General features: G+C 34.4%; 1 protein-coding gene across 1 annotated transcript; it reads right to left on the reverse strand.

Annotated features, from left to right (window-relative positions):
- Positions 1-312: 312 nt before the first annotated feature.
- On the reverse strand, positions 313-12,211 carry LOC141607365 (uncharacterized). The gene is made up of 7 exons (XM_074426716.1): positions 12,133-12,211; positions 11,354-11,985; positions 11,127-11,254; positions 1,449-1,888; positions 1,162-1,217; positions 889-1,052; positions 313-634 (listed from the first exon to the last, which is right to left on the reverse strand). The coding sequence occupies exons 1-7, from the start codon at positions 12,209-12,211 to the stop codon at positions 313-315; spliced, it is 1,821 nt and encodes a 606-aa protein (XP_074282817.1).
- Positions 12,212-12,800: the final 589 nt, after the last annotated feature.

Genomic DNA, 12,800 nt, shown 5'->3' on the forward strand with positions numbered 1-12,800 from the left:
AGGTTAGTTAGTTATACATATATGCTCATAGCCCCCCCTCAAGCTGGACTAGAAATTGAAAGTAAGACCAAGCTTAAGTGCCAGATTGTGATGTTCCATAGCTCCCAAAGGCTTAGTTATTATGTATGCAAGTCGTTTGTTTTGATCCAATATGTTGAGTTTGCAGCAGACCTTCTTGTTGCTTATCACGCACAAAACGACAATCCACATTGAGATGCTTTGTGCGCTCATGGAAGACAGGATTTTGGGAGAGATGTTGAGCTGCCTTATTGTCACAAAACAATGGCACAGAAGTCGAACTGAACCCTTAAATCAGAACAAACCAAAGAGTCCAAACAATTTCTGCAGAGTGATCAAAGACATGCTCATGTACTCAGCTTCTGTTGAGCTTGTGCTGACAGTATTTTGCTTTTTAGTCTTCCACGAAATGAGGGACTTACCCAAGAACAAAAAATAACCACTCAAGGTCCTAGAACTGAAGGCACAAGTGGCCCAATCCGCATCGTAATAAGCTCTCAACTGACAAGAGTTGTTTGCAGGATAAAAGAGACTAACATTGATTGTACCCTTCAAATATTTGAGGACATGTTGAGCAGCAAGTAAATGTGGCTCTCGAGGTTGGCAAAGAAACTGACTTTTATGTTGCACAAATATGAAATGTCAGGTCTTGTCATATTGAGGTATAAAGCCTGCCAATGAGTCTTCGTAGATCTCTCGGTTCTTGTAACAAAGCACCAATATCAGTAGATAACTTGAGTCCCTTCTGCATAGGGAAGGAGACAGATTTGGTGTCTTCAAAACCAGAGTCTTTTAGAATATCTAGAACATACTTCCTCTGATTAAGGAGTGCCTTGATCATTTCTAGCAATTTCCAAACCCAGGAAATACCTTATGGGTCCAAGATCTTTAATAGTAAACTGAGTATGCAGTTGTTGTTTTAGCAGGGTGATATCATCTAATTTATCTCTTGTGATAAGAACATCATCCACATAAACTAGAACAACCAGAAACTTATGTGCTTGATCATCATACCTAGTAAAAAGAGAGTAATCCTATTTGGATTGAACAAAACCAACACTTAACAAAAATTTGGTCAATTCATGGTTCCACTGTCTAGAGGCTTATTTTAAACCATACAATGACCTTTTTTAATTTGCACACCTGCCCTGATTTAGCCTTGTAAATAACTGGGGGAGGTTTCATATAGACCTTATCATCTAAAAAGCCATGAAGCAAAGCATTATTGATGTCTAGTTGATGCAAAGGCCACTGTCTTATTGCTGCTAAGGCAAGGAGTATTCTCACAGTTGCAAACTTAGCAACAGGTGAAAATGTATGCTTATAATCCTTGTCCTTAACTTGATTAAACCCCTTGGCCACCAACCTTACTTTATACCTTTCTATTGAGCCATCTGCTTTATGCTTAATCTTATATACCCATTTCTAACCAATAGCTTTCTTATCAACTAGTAATGACACCAAATCCCAGGTCTCATTTTGTTCTAATGCCTTTAATTCCTGATTCATAGCCTCTATCCACTGAGGATCTGTCTTGGCTTGATTATAGGAATAAGGTTCATTGGCCTCAACAACATTGCATAAAGACATAATATAGTCTTTATCAAAATTAGGTAAACTATTCATAACCTTTACATGTAGAGCAGAAGGCTTTGAAACACTGTAATTCTTCAGTGGACAATGATAATCTTGTAATAATACACTAGGCTTTCTAGGCCTTTCGGACTTTCTAGTCAAAGGAACAATGGTTGTAGAAACCTCAGTATTAACTGAGTCAGGTATATTAGTAGATGGAATATTGCCACCAACATTACTGTTATTATTATCAGTAGTTGAAACAATGGACTGACCATTACTGTTCTTATCCTGACTAACCAGTTGTTAATCATTCCTCTGTTGACTGTCTTGTTGTATATCAGGTAAGATGTCAACAAGAGGTAAAGAAGATGATTGTTGGTCTTTAATGGACATATTACACTTATAAGGAAAGGTATTTTCCTGGAATATAACATCTCTACAAGTATAGGTAACATTGACTTCTAAATCATATAATTTATATCCTTTTTTATGGAATGGGTAGCCAATAAAAACAGATTTTCTAGCCCTTTTTTGAAGCTTATCTCAATCTGTGATAGGCACTATTCCATAACAAAGACAGTCAAAACCCCTGAGCTCTGAGTATGATGGTTGTTGATTGAACAAAATTTCATAGGGTGTTTGTGAAGGAAAAGTAGATCTATATACTTGACATACTCATATATGTTTTAATTTAATTTGTCATAAAATTAACTAATGGTCTTATGCATGCAAACAAATAAACAAAATAAGGAAGAAACATCCATTCTTACATTGGATTTTCTGTTCAAATGGGCACAAGAGAGATCACCTTTCTCTCTTGTTCTTGAGCTTTCCTTTGGATGAACAAAGACCCAAGTGTAGGATCTCTCCCAAGCATTTATATCCAAAGCTTACTCTTAATTAAAATTAATACTATGAATACTAGATAATATTAATTTTGTAGAAAAATGACCCAAAAATATTATAAGACACTTAATATTTTCGGTTTTGGGAGGAAGAAGAAGGGAGCTTTTTATCTCTCTAGAATTCTTATTTTGGATGAGTAAAGAATGAATTGCACTAACTACATTTTTAGTGTATTATTAGGTAAAATAAGATGAAAAACCAAAATGGTTTTTTCATCTCAAAAACCGTGGGAAGGAGGGGCAAAGGAGCCAATGCATGCCTTTGTTTATCTTCACAATGCAAACTAGGGTTGCATGGCTAGGCTATTAGTGAATGATTATGTTCTCCACTAATTTAAACAACACAATATTAGCCTAAACCTCCCCTTAATTTACTTTACATACATAAAATGGAATCCATTTTATTTTTGTCAATTTTGTCAATATGTCACATGTCATATGTTACATAAATTTGTTATGTATTTTTAACATATTAAAAATCAACGTATTAATAAAAATACGTCATATACAAAAATCGACTTTAGTAATTCATAATTACTTGTACCAAAATATTTCTCCAATTATAAATCACAATAAATTGTATTTATAATAATTCATTCAAATTTAATTGTTTCCTTAAACAATAATTTCATCCGAGTAATGATACACCGATTACTCAGCACCGTATCTCATTTAATCAAATTTCAATGTGATACGTAAATTTTACTTCCAAAATCGTCCATCAATTTTTCAAGTAATTTAATTAACTCGTAACGTTATACGATTAATTAAATGATCAATTAAGAGTGTTGCCCTGCTAGGTATGACCTGGGGATCAATCGATCATCACCGTCGCACGACAGTAATGTCAAACTCTAGTCACCAATCATTACCGATATATGTTGATCGCCTGACAAGAAAATTACTTCCCAATTGTATTCTTTATAATGAGATTTAAACATGTGATCATCATGATCAACAGTCGTGATCGCATTATTGTTGGAGGACACATATTCCAACAATCTCCCACTTGTCCTCGACAAGTGTGTGCCACCAATTCTCTTGTCCTATTACTATCTCCCACTCAATGCAAGGTGTCTTTCAGTCGTCAGACTTGCAAGTGATCATATCGAGAGTGGTTTCTCGATCCGGAGAATAACCGATTGACGGACTTATCTATCATAGATACTTTCCGAGCGTGGCCACGCATTTCCAGTTCATTACTCCTCGAGTGGCCCCGAGATATTGTTATAACCCCGACTAGGGGTGGACAATTCCTATCGCACTCATTCCCTTCGATTAGCCACAGCCATCATAACCCAAAATATGCCCATTTGAACCCATTTACGAAGGTCGTAGTAACATAAATCAAAGTTAATCTGAAACTGTGCCATCTTAGGCGAATAGTCTTTAGTCAAAAGAATCGACTCATTTGAATACTATAGCAGCTCTCGCCACGACCAGGCTATATAAATTTGCCAGAACTCTATAAGCGGTCATTAGGCCCGACAAAATGTTCCTAATAACGCTATATGATCGACTAGTCATCTCACATGACTCTATGGCACTTGAACTTGCCATCAATCGCATCACACTCTAGTCACTTCGAGACGCCACCTCATGTAAGTAACTATGGGCAAATACAATGTTAATCCATGTTCACTTTAACGGGGTTCAATTGTCTCCACAACCCGTTTGGATGTAACAAAGTGTACGGTGAGTTAATAATAACTCAAACGACAAATGTCGACATCACACTCGGGTAGTCAATACCATATTTCAACCTTGTGATGTATATCGTAAGTGAAAACACTTATTGATTGCAATAGAAGTTTAACACGCCATGTTTCCATGTGTTCAAACTTCTTACACTTGCATTTTCCTTTACATTCATGTTCTCTCTCATAGCATGAATCTTACCAAGTACAATTTAAGGTTCCCGACCTTGGTTTCGGTTCCTTAACTTGAAAGAACTTCCTTATCGATTATCACATAACGAACGAATTTGTGATGAATGATATAACTTGTACTGATCAAGTACTCCATCCACACACAATGTACTAGGTACATGTTTTGTAGAGTCTTGCAACAATTTGTCAAGATGATCGACCTAGCACTTCTTACAAGTCCTAGCATAGTTAGGAAAGATAAGTTTTGAGTAACTTCTTATTCAACTAAGTATCTTTCCAATAACCTCTTATTTCTCCTTTTGATTTGAAAAGTTTAGGATTTTCATAAATCTTTACGTGTGTTCGAACTTTCTATAATATGTGCAACCTCTTAACACATAATAGAGTATTCACAACACCGAAATCGCTCATCCGATTCTACTTGAGAATTCATGACGTTTCTATTATGGCTTACCAATGAATCATCATGCTCTTATGCATATGATTCACCATTGGACATGTGCATGATTATTCTAATGGCGGAAACATTAGTTACTAATAATCATGAGATCAACCGTTCATAGGTTCAATGAACGACCATGACTGCTAATGGCAATTCCATTTTCATCTACATGAATAACCTATGTGAATGTTGATACGATGTGTATCTCCCAATACTTATCCAACATCCCTAGATGTAATTGGATTCATCATAGTCCATTTTCATCCAGAATTGAAAACTCAAATCTTCCTCTATGAAAGAAGGTATTAGCTCGTCATTCTTCAATGAGTGGTGAGTTGTAAACATTCAAAGGATGATAGCTCCCACTAAATTCCATGTCTTCACATGATAATTTCCTAACTCCCACTCAATTCCACATATTTTGAAATCGACTTTTCAATCGAAACTTTTCAAGAATTGAAATATAAATTGCATCGCCAAGTTATTAAGATAGAACCATATATGTTCCCATCATATCCCTTCAAAATACCTATTTTGAAGTGGTCTTATCTTAACCTTATGGAAAGAGATTTTAATCTTTAACTCACACATATCATAATAATGTGTAGCGATGTCATTATTCAAATATAAATAATATCTAGAACACGTCCTTCGAAATCCCTTTCGGAAGGAGGTTTAACCATTTCATAATGAGGTTAAGTAATGACATCTGCGTGGTTTAAAACTTTGACTATTGAAGATATCGGTATATCAATCCTTGCAACCTCTAGTCATAAATATCGATTATTACTAGGATGTTACATTGATTCATTTAGTCTCTTAAGTAAATCTTAAGGTTGAAACTATTGGTCAAAATTTCATAAACTTAGTCAAAAACTTGTTAAGACTTTACATTAGTCATTTTGTTCCAAAACTTTCTTTTGGTCTCCTCGTGTAGTTATCTTAAGAATATGCTCTTATGATTACTTCACTTGGTCTCTTTAGTCATATAGAACTTACTTGAGACCATAGATCTCATCTATTTGGTATACTATGTGAATAGATATACCCTTCATTCAAATCATTCTACCTTGCGTAGATCTCAATTACACAAGTACACAAATTTATCTTGTCTCGTGTGTTGTGTCCTCATTTTTCTCCCACTCTATCTTTAGAATAAATACACTATAGATTCAAAGATAGCATATGAGACACAAATAATGATTTGAAGTATAAGGAGAACTATCTCATAGATTGACTAATATTTATAGATTTCGTATGTGTACTTGGTGATTGACATACCTTTAAGAGAGTTCATAATAGACTCAAAATCGCTTTATAAATGATCATACACAAGCCTTAAGCATGTGGACATATAATAAAACCCGTCATTATATTTGTCTATTAGATCACTTTAAGTTATATGTTTCTAAGAGTAAGAATTTAAACATGAATTTTAGAACAAAAGGATAAAATGATAAAACGGGTGACTTGGGTTGCAAACCAAGTCACCATTATCCAAAATACAACCCATTATCCAAAATACCTTTCCATGTCAAACACGGAAACTTAAGGTTCTAAAATTCAAAACATGAATAAAATAAGACAATAAAAAGCGAAGCTCCATGAAAGCTATTCCTAGCTTCTTGATGGTATCTTATGCTTGCTTTTCCTTTCCCTTGTCTTTGCTTGGTGGAGGCCCTATTTACAATAAAAAAGGGAGATACATTATCACAACTTTGCATCATAATACCATAGTTGAATTAGAAACATAAAAGAAGGATAGTCATTTACCTACTGGAGTAATCTTTCCAGCCTTAATATCACCAAGGTATTTGGAACAATTTCTTTTCCAATGTCCCATACCATTACAATAATGGAATTTATCAAGAGGACCCTTCTTGATTTTTGAAGTGCTAGCTTCACAAGTCTTAGCTTTGGTGAATGTGGGAGCTTGCTTCTTACCCTTCCTCCCATTCTTTTTGAACTTCCCCTTACTCTTTGTGCTTATGTTAAGCACATCCTTTGGAGGGTTCACATTTAACCCCATGTCCCTTTCGGCTTGCACAAGTAACTTGTGCAATTCTTCAAGAGACACATCCTTGTCTTGCATGTTAAAATTCACCCGGAATTGAACATATGCTTTGACTTTGGACAAGGAGTGTAGAATCTTATCTACAATGAGTTCTTTGGGGATTTCAACCTTTTGAATCTTCAAGGTCTCGACAAGCTCCATAAGTTTGAGCACATGAGGGCTAACCTTTTGGCCCTCTTTGAACTCGAGATCAAAGAATGCCGCGGCCGCCTCATATTGGACGATCCGCGGAGTTTGTGAAAACATTGTCACAAGCTTGGAGTAAATCTCATTAGCATTGCCCATTTTAAAGGCTCTCCTATGGAGGTCCGCCTCCATCGTAAATATCAAGACATTTTTCATTGCGGCGGACTCCTTTTGGTAAGCCTCATATGCTTCCCTAGTGGCGGCGGTCGACCTAGTAGTAGGTTCGGGTGGAGAGGCCTCGGTAAGGTAACGAAGCTTGTCGTCACCTTGGGCGGCCAATTTGAGTTGGGCATCCCAATCGGAGAAATTTGACCCATTCTTTTCAAGTTTACATCGATCCATGAAGGATCGGAGCCATGAAGTATTAGTGAGAGGCGTGACGTTTGGTGTTGGTGTTGCCATTTGTTATGAGAAAAAGAAGTGGTCTACAAAACAAAATAGAAGGAGTAAAACAAATGTCGTTTTAATAATACTCGTAAAAATGTATGATTTAAACAAGTTTTATGCATTTTTCTAGTGACCTCTACCCAACTAGATAAATGATTCCAAGACCCAAATTCATATCGACTTAGGCATGGTATGGCCGATGAAACCTTTATCAATATAACTCGGTGGATTAACGTTTTAATCGATTCTACTTTTAGAACTCTTGGTCGATAAAATTACTCTAATAATTATCTATAGCCCAAAACACATCCGACAAGGGCACGGTATGGCCGATGAAACCCTTATCGAAAAACTTTTGTTGAGTTCAATCCAAATTTCGAATAAATGTGTCCATGATCCAAATCCACATCAATTTAGGCACGGTATGGCCGATGAAACCCTCATTAACATGAACTCGGTGGATTAACATTCATCACCCACTTTCCCTACGTAACAAGGTTTGTACCCCGGTAGGGCCGAGTGCACTCCCTCGCGAAATAGGTTTTCATGGTTTCTACTATTTGGTAAGGCTATGTCTCAATTAATTGTTTTAGCGAGAGGTCATGTCAATTTATTATCTATCACGTTTTAAGTGAACTAAAGCGGTGAACTACGATAATTCTAATTGACACGGTCGAAAAACTCGATGAAAGAAGATGATGCATGTTTTAGTTATGGCGATTTAGCGATGCATGTGACATAAAATAAAATGCAAGCATAAAATAAATAAATCCTAGTATGGCCTTTCCTAAAATAGAAAAACTATTTAACTATTACATATTCGGAAACCAACTCCATTGGTCCCTTGAACTTCGGTTGTGGCACGCATCTCGAGGTAACACCGTCTTTATGTATCGCCATCTTGAAGAAATCCGTCTTTGGGAACTCCGAGATAAAATAAATTACATAGCAAATTACATAATTTCCTATTATACATTTGTAACTAAAATAAAATAAATCTATTAAATTACAAAACGGTGATACGAGATCACAATAAAATTACAACCGAATCGATATTCCCATACATTTCGGGAAATACCAATTAAAATCTAAGGCCATACTAAGTAAAAATTACATAATTCAAAAAATTACATAAATTAAAATTATGACAATCATAAAGAAAATGCAGCATTATAATATGTATGAACATGCCCAATTTTATGCTAAATCGCCTTTAATTAGCCAATATCGTATATTACTCGGTTTTTACGGATTTGCGTGATTTCAACATTTTATAATCACAAAAATTACATAAATTCATATTTATGCATAAGTTAATTACCCTAACCTCTTAGGACTCGAAATTTAGTCTTCACTAATTATTTCACCATAATTAACTCATATTTCTAAAATTGTTCATTAATGGACCACAAATTACAAAAATAAGCTATAAACTTCAAATAAATCACAAAATTTCAAATAAATTCAAAATTTGAAATTTTAAACTCATGAACATTCTGGAAAAATACCATGACACTCATAATGTTCAAAAACTTAGGTTAAAATTTCAAATTTTTATCCGGAAAAACAATGTTCCTAGGTTTATCGGTTTAACTAAAATAATCATAAAAACATGAGAAAAATTATATTCATTAAATTTTCAATTTTAGATCTGAAAATGATAATAAAATGCAACATTGGACATTTTTCCTTAGTCATAGATTATGTTTTATTAATTTTTCACTAATAATGTCACTATTTATGCTATTTTTCTTCAAAAATCCATAAATCATGCAAAAAGACTTCACTATAGCCCATTATTTTACACACATCTTGTAAAATTGCATGTGACAACATACTAAATTTCTATGACCAGATTCGAAATTTATCTCATATTAACCTATTTTTCACCTAAATCCGAATTTAATAATGAAAAATCCATTTTTCGAGCATAAGAAGTCCAAAAATTATGAAAATTTACAGGTTATCTCAAAATAATATATGTGACAACATATCCAAAAATCACTGGAAAATTCGAAGTATAGCTAATTTTAGACCAAAAATGACATTTTTACTCATAAAATCATATTTAAATGCCATTATTGTATAATATGAACAATAAAAATCCGTAAATATAACCAAAATATCCTAAAACATTTTAGGACCAGAAATTTTAACATGCATGAATTAATTTCGTGATATCTCATAATAACACAAAATACAAGTTTTATATGTTATTCTTATAACTCGGAAAAACTTTTAACCGATTTGCATGCAAACAACCATGGCTCTTGATACCGATTGAAGGAAAAGTAGATCTATATACTTGACATACTCATATATGTTTTAATTTAATTTGTCATAAAATTAACTAATGGTCTTATGCATGCAAACAAATAAACAAAATAAGGAAGAAACATCCATTCTTACATTGGATTTTCGGTTCAAATGGGCACAAGAGAGATCACCTTTCTCTCTTGTTCTTGAGCTTTCCTTTTGGATGAACAAAGACCCAAGTGTAGGATCTCTCCCAAGGATTTATACCCAAAGCTTACTCTTAATTAAAATTAATACTATGAATACTAGATAATATTAATTTTGTAGAAAAATGACCCAAAAATATTATAAGACACTTAATATTTTCGGTTTTGGGAGGAAGAAGAACGGAGCTTTTTATCTCTCTAGAATTCTTATTTTGGATGAGTAAAGAATGAATTACACTAACTACATTCTTAGTGTATTATTAGGTAAAATAAGATGAAAAACCAAAATGGTTTTTTCAGCTCAAAAACCGGTGGGAAGGAGGGGCAAAGGGAGCCAATGCATGCCTTTGTTTATCTTCACAATGCAAACTAGGGTTGCATGGCTAGGCTATTAGTGAATGATTATGTTCTCCACTAATTTAAACAACACAATATTAGCCTAAACCTCCCCTTAATTTCGGTACATACATAAAATGGAATCCATTTTATTTTTGTCAATTTTGTCAATATGTCACATGTCATATGTTACATAAATTTGTTATGTATTTTTAACATATTAAAAATCAACGTATTAATAAAAATACGTCATATACAAAAATCGACTTTAGTAATTCATAATTACTTGTACCAAAATATTTCTCCAATTATAAATCACAATAAATTGTATTTATAATAATTCATTCAAATTTAATTGTTTCCTTAAACAATAATTTCATCTGAGTAATGATACAATTCGATTACTCAGACCGTATCTCATTTAATCAAATTTCAATGTGATACGTAAATTTTACTTCCAAAATTATCCGTCAATTTTAAAGTAATTTAATTAACTCGTAACGTTATACGATTAATTAAATGATCAATTAAGAGTGTTGCCCTATAGGTATGACCTAGGGGATCAACTGATCACCACCGTCGCACGACAGTAATGTCAAACTCTAGTCAGCCAATCATTACCGATATATGTTGATCAGTTGACAGTAAAAATTACTTCCCAATTGTATTCTTTATAATGAGATTTAAACATGTGATCATCATGATCAACAGTCGTGATCGCATTATTGTCGGAGGACACATATTCCAACAGTTTGCCACTTTAAGACAGAGCTAGGCATTTTATTGATTAAATATGTTGCAGTTAGTAAACAATCTCCCCAGAATTTTATTGGAAGATTAGAATGCAACCTTAATGCTCTATCTGTGTCTAGCAAATGCCTATGTTTGCGTTCAACTCTACCATTTTGCTGAGGTCTACCTGCAATGCTTCTCTGATGTACAATGCCCTCAGACTGAAAAAATTCTTTGCACTGGTCCTAAAAGAATTCAGTGCCATTATCTGATCTAATGATCTTAACACATCTATTGAACTGTGTAGCAACAAATTTAACAAACCCCTTAACCAAGCCAGGAACCTGTGTCTTGTTATGAATAAGAAAGACCCAAGTGTTCCTAGAATGATCATCTAGAACAGTCAAAAAAGATCTAGCTCCGATCATGGTTGGGACTTTATAGGGACCCCAAACATCTACATGTATTAAATCAAAACAACTATGTGCATATGATTTACTTCTAGGAAAAGGAAGAATATGATGCTTGGCAAGTACACACGATTCACAAAAGAAATCTTTTATTGCTGTAGCAGAAGTTACATTCACATGCCTCAATTTTTCAATGGAACTATAACCAAGTCTATTATGAAACAACTGAACATCAGTAGTACTATTATTCCTTGAACTATTTACAGAATGAACAATTTCCTGAACTAGTGAATTACACACAACATTATTTAGTCCTATAGAAGATAATGAGAGTGGCATCCTGAACTTGTAGAGGTCACCATATCTCTTAGCTTTGATCACAACTTCTTTATTTGATGGGTCCTGGAATTGACAACCATTTTGCAAGAAAATGACAATTAATCCAGTAGCAGAAATGAATTTTCCAATAAATAGCAAATTTTGCCTAAAATCAGGAATGTACAACACATTACTCAAAATAATTTTTGATGTCAATCTGACTGTACCTGCTTTGTGAACTATTTTTACTGAACCATCAGGTAAAGACACATGAACAGGTTTCAACAGACTCTTTATATCAGATAACAAGCAAATATTGGACACCATATGATCTGATGCCCTTGTATCAATTATCTAATCTTAATTGATATATAAAGAATTAATGGAAGCCATACCTGCAAAGTGCACAGAAGACTGCGGAGGGGTAATTTCAGGTGCTGACTTGTCAGAAATTGCCTTGAGAACCTTTGCCATGACTGAATCCACAATGTTCTGCACTATTCTGGATGAACTTGATCACTAGTAGTCTTCCCAGTGGTATGAGGCACCGGAGAAGAATGATCATCAAGAGGTGTAACATCAACATATTCATCATCTTGATCAGAACATGATGTATAGGCATTATTAGCAGCTCTAGAAAAACCAGTCATCTTTCCTTTACCCTTGTTCTTTCTAGCATTGAAAGCCTTGAACTTGTAACAATGCTCCTGAATATGACCCTTAATGTTGCAAAAAGTGCAAGTCTTGAGTCTATAACAATCAGCAATATCTTGACCCTTTTTCTCACAATGTGTACAAAACTCAGTTGACGTATCTTTGAACCTCTTCTGCTGGGACTCATCAGTATGAGCAGTATCAGAAAACCTCTTCTTGACATTGTAAGCTGCTCCTTCAACCAAAAACTCAGAAGCATTGTCATTGATGATCTTCTGCATTTCTATCTTCTGCAACATACCCAAAGCACAATTTATTGGAGGTAAAGGCTCCATGGATAGCAAGGTGGTCCGAACCTGTTCATAACAAGAGTTCAATCCCATCAACAGTTGAATCCATTTTCTTGAGT

The sequence above is a fragment of the Silene latifolia genome, chromosome 10 (genome assembly GCF_048544455.1).
Source record: "Silene latifolia isolate original U9 population chromosome 10, ASM4854445v1, whole genome shotgun sequence".
In the NCBI taxonomy this organism is placed as follows: Eukaryota; Viridiplantae; Streptophyta; class Magnoliopsida; order Caryophyllales; family Caryophyllaceae; genus Silene; species Silene latifolia.